This window comes from Psammomys obesus, unplaced genomic scaffold, assembly GCF_907164565.1.
Source record: "Psammomys obesus unplaced genomic scaffold, mPsaObe1.curated_primary_1811, whole genome shotgun sequence".
Classification (NCBI taxonomy): Eukaryota; Metazoa; Chordata; class Mammalia; order Rodentia; family Muridae; genus Psammomys; species Psammomys obesus.
In genome coordinates, this window is record NW_026590707.1 from 467,996 (window position 1) to 484,764 (window position 16,769).

Genomic DNA, 16,769 nt, shown 5'->3' on the forward strand with positions numbered 1-16,769 from the left:
TAGAATTTTCTAGGTTAGAATTTTCTAGGTTTGAAGCTCATCCCGATGTAGCCTGTGACTTTGATTTAGTTCCATAAGCTGAGCCTCAGTTTCCCCATATAAGAAGGGAGTACGAAAAGGCAATATACCAAATTCATAGGATGTCAGTGAAGATTCAATGATGAGATGCGGAGAAACACTGACATGCCCTAATTGCCAGGAACTCACAATAAAAGTAGAAAATTCTTCCATTTTCGCCTGGATACCTGTGACTCCAGACGTCTCCTTCAGTGAGAGCCCACCCATCCCAGCGCTTCTGCTTTGAGCAGAGAAGCGTGGTGAACACACTTGTCTTGTGAATATTCTAATTCCTCCTGCAGCCTCTCCTTAAATCACATCCCACTATTGCTTCCTGTCACTTCCAGTGCCTGGGTCCTCATTTCTGCTAAGAAAAGCAGAAGTGAGGGAGATGTGCGGGTTTGGGGATTTCTAGAGATTGTCTGAAGTCTGCACTGTTACAGTGAACTTTATTTATATGAATGTAGTGTCTGGCAGATCTCTTCTCTGGGAAACACAGAGGAACTTCCCTATTAAAGACTGAAATGTGTTAGCTTTTTAGGGAACAGAAATTATCATGCTCTTCATATGCAGTATGGCAGCTTCACAGCTATAAGAGTGTAGTTAAACTTAACATTGAAGACAGAAGCTTCTGCTCCTCCTTTTTAACTCTATACTTAGCCTGTGGGGAAACGTAGGTTATTAATTTGCTTCAAGGACACAAGGTACACTACTGAGCCCGAACTAGGGCTAAGCATATCAAGTTACCGACCTACCGATCTATTTATCGGTCTGTCTGTCTACTTAGCTATTGAAGGGTCTCATATGTTATATCGCTGACTGGCCAGGAACTCACTCTGTGGACGAAACTAACTTCAAACTCGCAGAGAGCCACTTGCCTCTGCCTCCCGGGTGCTGAGATTAAAAATATGTGTGCCACTATGCCCTGCAATTTAAGTATTTTTTTAAATTGCACATTATTCATTTAATTTGGTTTGGGGTTGTTTATTTGCAAGTTTGAGACAGGTTCTCTCCATATAACCTTCTCTGTGCTGGAACTCACTCTATAGACCAAGCTGGCCTCAAACTCAGAGATGTGCCTGCCTCTGCCTCCCAAGAGCAAGCACCACCATGCCCGACTTCTAATCATTTAATTTGAATGTGCATGCATGTACGTGTGTACAGAAGGCAGTTCGAAGGAGTCAGTTCTCCCTTCCGCTCTGCGTGTCTGGGGGACTGCATGCAGGTTGTCAGGCATGGTGGCAGGTCCGTTGACATGCTAAACTGTTTCTAAGTTTTGTTGGTTAGGTATGATTTTGCTGTTCTTTATTTCTGTGTGTGTGAGTGCGGATTGTACACATGTGCATGTGAGTGCCCTCGGAGGCCAGCAGAGGGCACTGGATCCTTAGAAGCTGGAGTTACGGGAGTTCATGAGCTGCCTGATGTGGGCTTTGGAACCAGGTCCTCTGGAAGGACGGCAAGTGCCCTTTAGTCAGCGAGCCATGCCAGTCCTTGTTTTATTTTCTGAGACAGGATCTCACTCTGTAGCCTAGGATGATGTAGAACTCACTGTGATCCTCCTGCCTTAGCCTCCAAGCACAGGGATTGCGTAATGAACCTCCACGGTTGGCAAATTGCTGTGGTTTTTTGTTTGTTTGTTTGTTTGTTTGTTTGTTTGTTTAATAAAAATGGTGGACTCTTGAGAATTCCTCATAGTTTCTGCTTCAGAGCCTATGTGGAGTGCAGGCATGTATCATTTACAAAGAGAACTATTGAGATGCAAATATGTGGTTTAAAGAGAAATTAATAAAACATACCTGAACCCACCAGCTAGGTTACAAACTCACATGTACCTTGTTTAACCTCTTCATTCCCCTCCTCACCTTCTCATTCTGTCTCCATCCCTGCTGGGTAATACAAGCCTAACTTCTACGCAAGTAATGTTCTTGTTTTCTGCTGTTTAGGGCTGGAAAACTGAGTGCTGAACGCAGTGCTAGCTGTGCGAGGAAGAGCGACATTGTTGCTGTTAGGGAAGGCTCCAGGGATGAGAAAGGACACAGCCTTTGGCTCATAACCCAGCTTTGATCCCGGGGAGCCCTTGCCTTGGGGAGCCAGAGTTTATAGTCTTTGTATATAAATGTGTGTAATGTGTAAATGTTTGGAAACAGGCTGTGCCACATGCAGAGCTATTGTTTGGACTTGGTTCAAATGGACTGTTCCAGCTTTGGGAGCAAAGCAAGACTTCCCTTTCCTGAATTTTCAGTAACAGGCAGGTCCTCACTGCCTGTGAGGCAACATTTCATGTTGAGGACGGTGGGAACTGCGTTTAAGGCCGGCCATGTGCAGGCAGCAGGCAGCAGGCAGTCTGCTTCCAAAATGGCAGTGTGGGCCCTGCTGATAGAGTGCCCATCTCTGGAGTCCTTTTTCATCGGGAGTCGTTGCCTTCTCTGACACATACAGGCACTGTGACTGGGTTTTATTATTTTTTAGAGTGTTTGAGGTGGGGCTCATGGCCTTGAACTTCTGCTCTCCACCTCCCAAGTTCTGGGATTGTTGGGCCTGAGCCACCAGGCCTGGCTGTCCAGGAAAGGGGATGCAGGGGAAGTAAAATTGTTGACACTTTCCATGTTTTCAAAGGTCTTTACTTAATTCTCATACATGATAATGTAGCTGAATATAGGCCTGAATACTAGTAATATCTGTAGAGAAAATATTAGAAACTATTTTTTCAGAATCTTGGGGACAGTTCTTCAGGCTTCCAGTGTTACTCTTTCATTGTGGGGGCAGGACTGTGTATTGACATGTGGATCAGAGAACAGCTTTGGGATTCAGTCCTCGCCTATCTGCGGAGATCCAGGATGGGACTCAGGTTGTCAGAGCTGCTGAGCAGGCCCCTCTCCCCACTGCACCAGCCCTTCCAGAATTACTCTTAACATGCTCACATCTAGCATTCTTGTTCTCGTTGCTGTTTTTTAGGTTTTGGTCTGGGGTTTTGATTGTTTGGCTGGCTGGCTGGCGGGCTGGCTGGTCGGTCTGGCTTGGGAAGTTGTTTGGCTTAGGAAGTTGTTTCAGTACTGGAGGTTGAACCCAATGCCTTGCATATATTAGGCAATTACTCATTACTTAGCTAAATCCCAGCTCTCCCACACACACACACTTAATTTTTAAGGATTCATTTTTAGTTTTTAATTATGCGTGTATGTGTGAGTTTGTGCACATGAATGGCAGGTACTTGTGGAAGCCAAAGGAGTTGGATCCGGCTGAGGCTGGAGTTGCAGGCAACTGGAAACCAGCTGATATGGCTGATGTGGGTTCTGGGCCTCTGCAGGGGACCTGCTCTCAACCACTGATAAATCTCCCCTGGCCCTGCTCCCTAAGCGCAGCCTTTGTCTTCCTTTCCACATGGAACAGTCTTACTATGAGGTCTGCATTTTCCCTCTGAAGGCTGTCAGAACCTCCCCTTGCCTCCTTGACTTTGAAAATTTACAGTGATGTGACTTTGGTGTAATATGTTTGCATCCAGGAAATTGTCCAGGTAACACTTTCATTCTGGAAGCTGGCTGTTTGTTTGGTGAGCTGGTTGTTGGTTATTTTGTTATGATGCCATCTTTGGAATTCCCGTCACCCGCCCTAAAACAGTGAACCCTTAGATTCCCGTGCTCTGTCTCAACAGTAGCTGTGTAGACTTGAGTTGTCCAGTTCTTCCAGGCCGCTTGCCTGCAGCCAGCCTCGCTTCTCTGCTTCCAGTCCTGGAGTCTCTTGGGAGATTGTGTTGACCCTTAGCCACCTCTGTGCAGATTGACTTTGTCACAGATACCTGCAAGGTGAGTTCCTCCTTGTTCACCTGCTTCCCAGCTTCCAAAACTACGTTACCTTTGTCTCCCAAGTCTGTTGTCATTTTAGAAAGTTTTTATTAGGGGGCTGGGGTTATAGCTTAGTGGTAGAGTGTTTGGCTAGCAAACATGAGTCCCTTGGTTCAGTTCTCAGCACTGTAAACTAGTAAATAAATAAAAGGAACACACATTTAAAAAAAAAAGTTTTTATTATCGTATTGGGATTGAAATTAGATGTATGTTTCCCATTTTAACCTGAAATTTTATGTTCTCTTGGCCTTATCCAGTATTGCCAGATTGACACAAATGTCCCCCACCCCAACTCCAGGCAAAATAACTGGTTAAGAGGTAGAGGGGACATTAGAAAGAAGCCTTTCATTCTTCTGGTTCTTATTGCTCTCTCTTACTGGCTGACACCAAGAAATTTTGACGTAACAGACTAGACCTCCTGCCAAAGAATTGTACTCTTCTTCCGGAGGAAGAGCAAGCAGTGAGACTTTTAGAATGGTTCAGAAAGCATATATTTAGCGCAGCTGTTTGTGGTGTCTGTGTAAGTAGGGGTCCCTGTGCCTTGGCACCACTGGCACTGCCTTCTCCCCTGCACGCTGCACACTCTTCTCTCTGATTAGTTTCCCAACAAGCTCCCTCTCCAAGGACAGACAGTTCTTTGACACCTCAGGGCTGGAGAGATGGCTCTGCTGTTAGGAGCACTGACTGCTTTTCCAGAAGACACAGGTTCAGTTCCCAGCACCTCATGGTGGGTCACAGCTGTCTATAACTCCAGCCCCAGGGCACTCAGCACCTTCTTCTGGCCTCTGTGGGCCCTGCACACACTTGGTGTAGAACCCTTATACACACAATAAAATAAAAGTGTTTCAGCTCATACTTAATTCAAAAGCCACTAAGTGGCTTCACCTGTATAACTACTGCTGACGAGCTCAGGGTCATTCCTCTCCTAATGCCTCCATTTGACCCTTTTGGGTGTCTCGTCTTTTTATTAATCAATAGACTCACCAGCTTTGTTCCGCGGTGACTTGTATCTATATGCATTATCAATAGTAGTACTCATGATAAACAATTATTTCCATTTTACCAACAATGAGATGGAGGCAAAAAGAAAAAAAAATGTAGCTTTCTCATTTGATAGACTTTGTACATCATGGAAGCAGAATTTGAGCCCAGGCTGGCTGGTACCAAAGCTTGTATCTTCACTACTATTGTTCTGTTATTAAGTAGTAGAATGCCAAGTGGAAAAGTCACTTTCCTGTACCTGTGTAAGCACTCCCGTTAGCATTCAGGTGGGATAATAACTGGAGAACTCTGAGGTGGTTTTTATGTAGTCAGATCAAGGTCTTTTGAACAGACCAAGCTTGTTCGGAGAACACAGTGACCATCACGTACACTCTTGAGAGGCTTTATAATTGGACAAAAGTTTTGTCAACTGGCGCAGCTGGAGAAGCCACACAGATTTTCAGACCTTCTCCTCTAATCACTAATTAGTTTCCTAGGAACCTCACAGTGTCCATGTGCTTTCCCAGAGAGAGAAAAGTATCCCCAGACTTGGATTGGATCTAGAACCTTGTGGGAGACGTTAAAAGTTAATTTTGTTTCTGGTTATTTTGAGACAGGGTCTCACTGTGTAGCTTGGCTGTCCCAGAACTGAGTCTAGACCAGTTGACTGGCCTTAGATCACAGAGATCTGCCTGCCTCTACCTCCCCAGTGCTGAGGCTAAAGGCCTGTACCACTACACCTGGCCACTGGTTTGTCTTTATGCCTGTGGCTGTATATATGTCTGTGCACCACATGCATGCTTGGTACCCATGGGGGAGTCTAGAACTGGAGTTACAGCTGTTGTGAGCTGCCATGTGGCTGCCAGGAATTGAACCCAGGTCCTCTGGATAACTAGTTAGTGCTCCTAACCTCTAAGCCACTTCTCCAACCCCTGTGGAAAATTTTATAAACCTTTTGTGGATGAGATTTGAATGCATCAGAATAAGTTAACTCAATATTCCTAAAACTAGCTTTCAGTATTCAAAACCCCTACCCTGTCTTGCCTTGCAGAGTAAAGGAGATGCAGACACTGCAGAGGCACTAACGGCAACCCTGAGTACAAATGCTCAGGGAAAAGTCACACTGCGAGTCAGCCAGGCCCATCGCTAGGCCGCCCGGTCTCATAGCCGGGATCCTCCCAGGCTGCCAATTTGATCGTTTTCTAACAGGTTAGCTTGCTCTGTGGGTGCTGGTGGCATCAGAGCAGGCAGAGGTTCAGGAAACACATCCCGCCGTGGGCAGGATGTGCCCAGGGCCGGGATGCCATTTCTCTTCCTCCATAGAATTGTTTCATTGACTGAGGACAAGATGAGGTCATTGAAATCTCCCTAAAATACCGAAAGCTGACAAACACAGGATATAGGATGAGTCTGAAAGCAGCGGGATTATTATGACATCAGAATGAGGTAATACAGTATAGCATATGTACATTCCCCACGACATCTAAAGAGCTTCACAGAGTCAGTCTCTGAGCAACTTTAAATTTGCTCATGGAGATGGAGGAAGGGACTCTCCCTCTTTTCAGCCCCAACCTCTCTCCTCTGGAACTGCACCATCCAGCACACAAGTGTGTGGAGTTTGCATACACCCACCGAAGGCCTCCCTCTTCCTGCTTGCCCCGGGTTCTGCTTCTCTCCTTCCAGTACTCCTGTTTCACTAATCTCTCCCATGCCATATAAAGTGTGAAAAGTTTCAACAAACAGTATTATTAATCTCCTTTACAAAAATTGTTGGGCTAGAAAGATGGCTCAGCTATTAGGAACACTGGCTGCTCTGTCAGAGGACATATGTGTGATTCCCAAGCACCTACATGATGGCTCAAAACTGGTTATAAGCCAGGCACAGTGGTGCACGCCTGTAATCCCAGCACTCTGGGAGGCAGAGGCACAGAGATCTCTGAGTTCGAGGGCAGCCTGACCTACAAAGCAAGAGTCCAGGACAGCCAAGGCTACACAGAGAGACCCTGTCTCAAAAACAAAACAAAAAATCAAAACTGGCTATAACTCTAGTTCCAGGGGAATCTGACTCCCTCTCCTGACCTTCATGGGTACTAGCCACACAGAAGTGGTGCATGCAAAATACCCATAACAAATAACATAGACATCCTCCTATCAGCAAGCACCTACCATCAGTGTAAAACTTAGGTTGACAGTGGCTGGCTCTTTGATCACCTCCCCCTAAGTGGCAGGGCAGCCTTACCAGGCCACAGAGGAAGACAATGCAGTCACTCCTGATGAGACCTGATAGGCTAGGGTCAGATGGAAGGGAAGGAGGGCCTCCCCAATCAGTGGACTAAGGAGGGCCATAGGGGTAGAAGAGAGAGAGAGGGTAGGATTAGGAGGGGATGAGGGAGGGGGCTATAGCTGGGATACAAAGTAAAAAAATTATAAATAATAAATAAATTAAAAAAAAAAACTTAGGTTGACACAGCATCAGCTGAACAGCCAGCCAAAAACAAACAACAACAACAAAACAGATATGAATATTTGAAACCAGAAGCCTCAAGCCACCATTTTAAAAGGTTTCCTGCACCCTTTTTCATGGTGGAATTTTCAGCAGACAAATGTTGAGCATAGCAGTTACTTGAGAAATACAGAGTCATTGTCTCAAGCATTCTCTCCCCAAGACTTAGCTCAGTAGTAAAATGCGAAGAATCAAGACAGGGCAAAGAAAGTGGATCATCTACAGAGGGCAAGAGCATCGCAGACAAATAGAAAATGCTACACACTAGTCTAAGTTACAACGCCCCTGTCTTCTCTGCCGCAAGCAGTGTAGAGAGCAGCGCATCAGCTTCAAGCATGTTTGTGGCCTTGAACGGCCTCAGAGAGTTCTTCATTCCCCTTTGTCCCTGCAATGGCTTCACGTTCTCTTAGTTTGTGAGAAACACTTATCAAAATGAGCAATTGCACGTGAAGGGTCTGTTTACTTTTATTCTCATCTGACGTAACTCCTTGAAATATCCTGACATCTGTCCTGGCTTGAGCGGAAACACCCAGCCCACCAACTCTGCCCAGTGCCAGCCACACTACCATGGGGGCATCAGTGAAGCCATGGCATAGACAATGGCGAAGCGTTTCCTGGCTGGAGTCTCCCAAATAGCTACGTAATTGTTACTAGAACGCGGAGGTGCCTCTGACTAGTTGTGGTTACTTTAAGAACTCTGCTGGTTGTGAGGCTTTAATGGCTCCTTTCGTGAATAAGACGTTCTCTTTAACATTGGGTTCTGTTTAAAGTTAGGTTGCTTGCCTTTTACAGCCCAGGCTCTGAACTACAGTGTAAAGAAGAGGCAGGTCACAGGCTACGTCTCTCTTGGTTTTATCTGAGAAAAAAAAGACCTTCAAAACCTTAGGATCTCAGAAAAGGCGGGGAAGGGCTTAGGTCTGTCAAGTAAATGTTGTCTTGCTCCTCAAACACTCCACCCTGTCCCAGTTTGCACTAACAGCTGCAGGCCATTTTGGGTGACAACAGTTTCCACTTAACCTAGCTTCCCTTTCACCCAGGTTCTGGAAAAAGAGAGGAAACTACTGAGTTCAGGACTCTGAGCCTCCCACAATTCTTAAAGACTGAATTACATGCCTTCATTTCACACAGGGTTAACAATAGCGGTGTGTGTGTGTGTGTGTGTGTGTGTGTGTGTGTGTGTATGTGTGTGTGTGTGTGTGTGTGAGCTTCCCACAATTCTTAAAGAGTGAGTTGCACACCTTCATTTCACACAGGGGTGACAGTAGCAGAAACTACTAGGGAACGCTACTGCATTCGTTATTCAAGGAACGCTGGGCCCTAGCAAGCGAGATAGGATTGGCTGTACCTCCTAACGAGAGCAGACAGTTTCCCTCACCGTCCTCTCCCTCACCGCTAGTTCATGAAGCAGAGAACAGTGTCGTCCAGCGCTAACGCACGGCCTCCCTGCACCGCGTCATCAAACACACACCTGCTGCTTCATAAAGCCACTGAGGTGAGGTGCCATTGCCACAGAGAACTTGCCCTGAGAGCTGAGTAGCTGTAAGATCCTCCCTGTAGGGCTAGAGAGCTGGCCCAGCAGCTAAGAGCATTTGCTGCTCTTGCAAAGGACCTGGGTTAGGGCCCTGTACACGTGTGGCCGCCCATGACTGCTGTTGACTCCAGTTACAGGGCATCTAGCACCCTCCTCTGGCCCCCACAGGCTCCTGCCAGGCCACGGTGCGCATTAACTCATGCACACCCATGCATAAAGATAATAAATAAATAAAGTACAAGTGATCCCTCCCTTCATTACCACAAAGGAACACCCTGAATAGGTCCCACATTTCTCTTCCTCATTTTTTATTATTGGTTGGTTGGTTGGTTGGTTGGTTGGTTGGTTGGTTGGTTGGTTGGTTTTTTGAAACAGGGTTTCTCTGTGTAGCTTTGGCTGTCCTGGCCTGGGTTTATAGACCACGCTGCCCTCAAACCTCCCGAGTGCTGGGATTAAAGGGGTGTGCCGCCACCACCAGGCCCCACCTAGGACTTTTTAAACCTGTTACACCAGGTACTCTTCTGGTTGGACGCTCTATTCTCTTCTGTGTTAGGTCCTTAACCTGTTCCATGATAGCTCATTTACTCTCTCCTCCCATCACAATTCATTTGATCCCACATCAAAAGCTTCCTATTGGCTGCCTCCTGGACACCTCCAACCCAGGAACATCGGAAGTTCTTCCTCTCACGACTCCGCCTGGGAACTACCGTCGACCCAGTGGTCCCAGTCTTGCTTAATTTGTCCTTTTATTTCCTACTCCAGTCAGTGGCTGTTCCTCTCCTCTTTTCAGCACCAAGGGCACCACACACACACACACACACACACACACACACACACACACACCGTTCTGGTGTAGTCTTCTTGCAGTCCAGAATTTTGCCATCCACAGTGGTAGTCTGTTTTAAATTCTTTCATCTCCTCCACTGCTTCCAGGCAAGAAAAGGCCCTGTGTTTGAGACCTGTGCATTCATCCCCCCTCATTTAGGCAGTCTCCACGTCATCCTCCCGGACCTCTGCCTGGCTGAGTCTGTGCTTCTATTTCCTGGAATTTCCTGGATGATGGTCTTTGGAGCATACTGCTCCTCTTCCTTGGAAACCCCCATCCTTGTCTGGGTTATTCAGCTGGAACTCAGCTGTGCTCTGTGGAGATAACCCTGACCACTCTGCTCTCCTTGAATGTGACGGTAGCTAGCCTCCCTGTGCTCCCTCGAGGCTGTTACACGGTGGTGGTCACTTAGCAGCACCGTGAGGTCAGAGACAGCTGCCCCTGGAGCTGCATCCCCAACAGTTTACACCCAGGAACTCACCGAGGAAGTGCCCAATACTGCTGATGAGTGAACTGGCCTTTCCACCATCAACACCATGCTTTGAAATACACAGACGCACGCAAACACACACACACATACAGGCAAGCTGCAAAGTGAAATATTTTGCATTCAAATTGGTTTCTTTTCTTTTTTAATTATTTATTTTTTATTTTACATGCATTGATGTTTTGCCTGCATGTATGTCTGCATGAGTGTGTCAATCCTGGAGTTGCAGACAATTGCGAGCTGCGGTGTGGGTAGTGGGAATTGAACCCGAATCCTCTGGAGGAACAGTCAGTACTGTCAACCACTGAGCCATCTCTCCAGCCCCCAAACTGGTTTCTTGATCCATCCACCAATTTATAGAAATCACATCGGGCCGGGCGTGGGGGCACACGACTTTAATCCCAGCACTCAGGGAGGCAGAGGCAGGCAGATCTCTGTGAGTTTGAGGCCAACCTGGTCTACAGATCCGGTCTAGGACAGCCAAGGCTACACAGAGAAGCCCTGTCTTAGAAGGAAGAGGAGGAGGAGGAGGCAAGGAAGCACTGGACCCCTAGATCTGGAGTTACAGGGTGTCTTGAGCCGGCTGACACGGGTGCTGGAGCCCAGTCCAGGTCCTCAGGAAAAGCAGCAAGTACTCTTAGCTGCCTCGCCATGTAACCTCTCCAGCCCTCACCACCTTTTTTTTAAGTAAGTGTACAAAATAATGCGTTTCTTTTTTTCATTTATTATTACTATTTATTACAATTTCTTCACTTTGTATCCTGGCTGTAGCCCCCTTCCTCAACTTCTCGCTGTCCCACCCTACTCTGGGTTTCTTTATGACATTTTTGTATCTGTGTGTCATATTCATCCCCGGAATCGCCTCCTTTTTTACAGCACCTCCCACTGCTTCCTTTCCTCCCCAAACAGTCCCACTTCTACTTTCATGCCACTGTGACTGTAGTCTCATTCCTCCCAGTTGTTTTGGGTATTGTCATAGTGCCCCCTCCCCTCACTAGCTATTCTAACACAGCCTGAAGATGCTGTTCCATACAGCTGTGTCAGCTATCTAACAGCCTGTAGATGCTGTTCCATACAGCTGTGTCAGCTATGTAACAGCCTGAAGATGCTGTTCCATACAGCTGTGTCAGCTATGTAACAGCCTGAAGATGCTGTTCCATACAGCTGTGTCAGTTATATAACAGCCTAAAGATGCTGTTCCATACAGCTGTGTCAGCTATGCATAGTAGTTAAGTACTGTCTGTACACAGCTGCAACTCCAGGCCCAGGTTGATTTGGTTTGTTTGGTTTTGAGACAAGGTCTGTCTGTGTAGCCCAGGCTGGCCCGAAACTAGCCATGCTTGTGCCTCAGCTTTGTGAGTACTTGGATCACAGATGTATGCCACTATACTTGGTTCAGTTTTAGTTTTGATCGAACATACAGTTGTTAAGTTTTCCTCTTCTTGGCTGATCTGGGTTTGCCCTGGCTTTGAGCCAGCCCACTAAGTTGAGCCTGCAGTTTACTGCGGGGGCTTTTCACAGCCAGACAGTTTTCAGGGTGCCTTTACTCCACCCAGGCATCTTGTAAAACATGATAAAATGAATTTAGAGACCCCTCCACACAGGATGGTGCCCCAGCGTAATTGAAGCTGTGTTTTCCTCTTCTTCCTTATTCATTTCTAATTTAGTGAGCTTGGGCGGACTGTCTGAGAAGGGCATGGCTGTGAAGACTCCGTTGTGTTTTTTTTCAGACCATGTCTTCCCTCCCGGCCACATGGGAAGTTGAAAACCAGAACCAAACAGTGTGGGGTGGTGTTTGGTGGTGGTGCTGAGGGCTGAACGGCAGGCTCGTGGAGCTCCAGATGCCAAGCAGCCTGGCCCTGGGTCGTACAGGCTCTCACTGAGCTTCGTGGGCTGGTGGGGATTAGAGGTATGCAGGACCACCCTTGGCTTCAGCATGAACCTTAACATTTTTACAATAACTCTGTGGTACTTCTTATGCAATGTTTTGGGAGTTTTGGGGGTTTTTGAGACAAGGTTTCACTGTGCAGCCTTAGCTGATGGACTCCCTTTGTAGACCAGGCTGGCCTCAGACTCACAGAGATCCACCTGCCTCTGCCTCCTGAGTGCTGGGATTAGAGGTATATGCCATCAGTGCCTGTCTTCTTATGCAAATTTTAAGTCATTGTCATCCCTATTAATGGGTCTGATTTCTACTTTGAGTCTATGTTCAAAGAAAATAATCTGTAATTTCAGCAAAGCTTTAAATAAATGGAGGACCCAGAAGATGGCGCTCATGCCTGATGACCTGAGTTCAATCCCTGGAGCTCAGATGTGCTCTCTGACTCTCCCTCTCCCTCTCTCCCTCTTTCCCTCTGTCTCTCCCTCTCTCTCACATGCACACGCTAAACATATGTAAAAAAGGTAAAATACGGCCCAGCATAGTGATGAATGCCTGCAATGCCTGCAGGTACTGGATAGGTTGAATCAAGAAAATAGTGAGTTTAAGGTCAACCTAGATAACTTATCAAGATCCCATCTCAGAATACATAAGTAAACACCCTAGGCATGGTATAGAATACACAATTCCAGCACTCTTACTCTTATTCCCAGCTGAAGTTGGAAGTACTAAGCCAGCAAGGGCTTCATAGTAAAGACTCTGTCTCTAAAATACCATGTAGGTTCACATACTCGCACACGTGTGGACAAGCACAAACACACAGCACACATACAGAGAGAGAGACTGCATTCTGAAAAAAGGCACTTTTACTGTCTTTTGAGGTATTCGAGTTCACGAATCATGCTTTTTGTTTGTCATCATCATCCCTGTCACTGTGGTCTTGTACTATAGGATCTTTCTGTGTAGCCCAAGCTGGCCCAAAACTCACATAGTCCGGTCTGAACTTGAACTGCCTCAGTCCTGAGTGCTGCAGGCGTGGACTGACATGCCGGTTCCTGATGCTGGGCGTCTTCTTCAGCCAGTCAGAACTTGTTTATTAACCAACAGCTCTCTGTACAGTGAGAATTTTTGTTTTCCGAGGCTTGACAGGCAAATAAGAAAAACTATCACTGGAAACAGTGTGTGTGCCTTTAAGCTTTTGTGCACTAGGTAACGCCCGCATGCTCTCCACATAGAGAATGCTGGGAAATGGCTACCGAGTGAGCACAGAAGTCACTACCATGATTTTGAAGCAACAACCTATACTTGAAACAATTTTTAAGGAATTATTGCTATTACTGGCATGGGATTTGGCAGCTTTGTGCGGTATTCCCTCTCCTTCCACCACTGTGTGCGGTCGGGGGCCGACCTGGGGCCGCCAGGCTTTACAGCGAGTACCGTTACCTGCTAAGTCATCCTGGTGACCTATGAAAGGCTGCACCTTACCAATTACCAACTTTCAGTAGGGATCTCCACTCTGACTCTGGCGTTCTCCTTTGCTTGTATATTAACTCAGTGGACAAGTATCCATTTGTTTTCATTCTAGAATTGGTGGTTAGGGAGCACTAAACCCAACTACTTCATGAAATCATCTATAGTAATAGAGACGGATGAACAGAAACCCCGGGTAAGCACAGACTTTAACAATATACAGCATAGACCAGAACGGAGCTGTTGAGTTCAGAGAGCTCTGCTGCTATGTGGGAATGTTGCCCCATCCATCCTTTCTGGTTTTCTTCTGTTTGGCAGATTTTTTTTTTACACAGGATCTTGCCATTTAGCTCAGGCTGACCTCAAACTAGTGATTCTCCTGCCTCAGCCTCCAGAGCATTGGTATTTTAGGCTGGCTTCTGACCTCCAGGCTGTGCTGTGGCAAATCCCCACAGCTGGGCGTGGTAGCATACACTTGCAATCCCAGGACTCAGAAGGCAGAGGCAGGTGGACTTCTGGGAGTTCAAGGCCAGCCTACTGTACAAAGTGAGGATAGCCAAGGCTACACAGAGAAACCCTGTCTCAAAAAAAAAAAAAAAACAAACAAACTATATATATATATATATATATATATATATATATATATATATATATATGTATATATATAGAGAGTTGGGTTTTGTTGTTGTTTTTTGCTTCAAAATTGAGTAGCTGCTTCCTGCCACATCACCGTCTCAGGATGCTCTAACCAAATTAAGCTGAATAGTTTGTCTTTAGAAAACCACACCTGAACCAGGATAGCCTGACCTCAGCAGGGGTTGGGCATTCCTTCATAAACTGGCCATGGTGGCAAATGCCTATAATCCCAGGTCAGTGAGTGGAGGTGTGAGGGCCACAAGTTCAAGGTCAACCTTGACTTGGTAGCTAGGAGCCAGCCCGTACTGCTTGAGAGCCGCTGTTAAACCAACAAACAGCAACAAAGAAGGCATTGTTTATACTGTTCCTCAGGCTTTGAAGGATGGAAAATCGTTAAGAGCCGTCCTCCTCCCACTGAAGTAACGAGCTAGAAGAACTTACCTGCTATTTGAACATTTTTTTGTTTGACTCTTTGTGTTTCTTAGCTCCTGAGTGTAGTTTCTCAACTAGCCCAACAAAATCTACAATTGCTAGTCCTGGGCCGGAAGCACATGCTAAGACCGAGTTCCCAGTGGAGAAGGGATGAGATGGAACAGGTGCGGAGGCAAGCCCACTGTTTTTTTGCTGATAACATGTAAGTATTGGCGGGAGCACGCGAACGAGAGTATGTTCCGGTCATCTACCTACTGGGCATTTAGAAATGCATGCCCTGTGGACGCAGCCTCACTCAGAGCAAATTAGCCTGGAGGGAGCTTACAAAAACACGGTGGCTGCCAGAGAGTGCCAGAGAATAGGAGGAAGTCAGCATGGATGGGAAAAGGAGTGCAGCAGGCCAGGAGTGAGGCTGGCACTTAGAACATACCATAAACTCCTGACCTGATCACTGAGCGGACACCCAGCAAATGTGAGCACAGTGTTGGTTCTTAGTGACCGCGACAGAACAAGTCAGCAGGCGGCCTCCTCGTGACCAGACGTCCGTGCTGTGGGAAAGATTCCCCACCTCACAGTGTTCCTCCCTCGTACAGGGCAGCAGAGATTCAAAGGTCCTGGCACAGGGGTTAGATGGACCTAGGTAAACAAAAGTGAGAAGGCCAGCATAGGTGGGCTAGAAGAGCCCCCGGGGAGGTAGCCTTTTGAGGATGCCGTTCAGTCAGTGAAAACTGCCTGGCCTTCTGGAAGCTCTGAGGTCCATCCATCCCCAGCCCCACATAAAACTAGCTGTATCCCAGTCCATAGTCTTAGCCCTGTGTGGCAGAAACAGGAAGACCATTCAAGTTCAATGTCATTCTCTGTTAGACGGAGGCCATCCTGGGGTACATGAGACTCTATGGGGCTCTGTCTACAAAGGGGGAAGGGAAAGAAAGAAGACGGGAGAGGAGCCAAAGGGAAAGGAAAGGAATGGAGAAGAAGTTTTGAAGTCAGAGAGAAGGAAGGACCATATTACAGAGGCCCTCACAAAGGGCCTGGACTCATTCTAATACAGAGAAAATTGCTGTTAAGCTACAGCGTCCCAGGAAGCCGAAGGATCATGGGAAGCAGGTTTGTAACACAATATGCAGTTCAGGAACAGAAAGCAGCTGAGCGGAAGGTGGAGACCCGGAGCACGCATGTGCGCCCTCAGTGTACTCACGGGTTTTCACACTTGCCCTGGTGCACGTTTATTTCCAGCCTTGCCTAGTGTGTGCCGTACCCCAGGCTCAGGGCTCCTTGGTTCAGAAGTGAGAACCTCAGGGGTTTTTGGGACCCCACAAAGAATTTATTCTTAAAAAAGTAAAATGGCTAGGGGAGGGAGGGTGGGATCGGGAGGGGAGGAGGAAGGGGCTTATGGGGGGATACAAAATGAATAAAGTGTAATTAATAAAAAATTAAAAAAAAAAAAAGAAAGAAAGAAAAAAGTAAAATGGCTCTTGATGCATGAAGGTCAAGTCCTCATTCAGATCACAGCCAAATCGCTTTTCTAAGCTGAGAGGGGGCATTTCCATTGCTTCACAAGTAAAAACTGATCCTCGTAGTGTCACGACGCGATGTTGGTGTGCACCAGGAGTTAGGCTTGTTTCAGGGTGTGGGCCTGTCCTTTCCCACCTGGAAAGGCATCGACTTCATGTGTGATCATCACAAGGTTGTTGTGAAGGGTAAATGAGAGAACAGTTACAACACATGGAATCCGGCACCAGGCTTGTGCAGAGCCTGTATGTCCATTGATATTTCCTATAGAAAGGAATGGAACGAGGCATGTGCTATAGCCTAGAAGTCTCGACGGAGGTGCCCTTGCTGCCTGCTTTGGCCTGTACTCTTGGTTTTTTTTGAGAGGGTCACAAGTGTGGCCCAAGCTAGCCTGAAAGTTTTATGTCCTGAGCATTAACAGTCCCTTCCCCTCAGCTTTCTATTGCCTTTTAGATAGCATCACCGACTAGGGACTCCAAGTGCTCTGGGAGGGTCCCTCAGTTCCTGCCTGTCAGGGAGTCAGAGGTGCCTGCAAGGAAAGTCAGAGTATAGTATGAGGATGGTGGGAAGTGGCTCTCTGCTCCTGCAGCTTCTGACCTGTTCTTCCTCCCGC

General features: G+C 46.9%; 1 protein-coding gene across 1 annotated transcript in view; it reads left to right on the top strand.

Moving 5' to 3' along the window:
- Prorp (protein only RNase P catalytic subunit) overlaps positions 1 to 16,769 on the top strand; it is an 85,587-nt gene that overhangs the window by 66,356 nt on the left and 2,462 nt on the right. Inside the window, exon 5 of the mRNA XM_055608687.1 lies at positions 14,698 to 14,846. Coding sequence (XP_055464662.1) covers positions 14,698 to 14,846 — 149 coding nt within the window. The remainder of the gene's footprint in view (positions 1 to 14,697; positions 14,847 to 16,769) is intronic.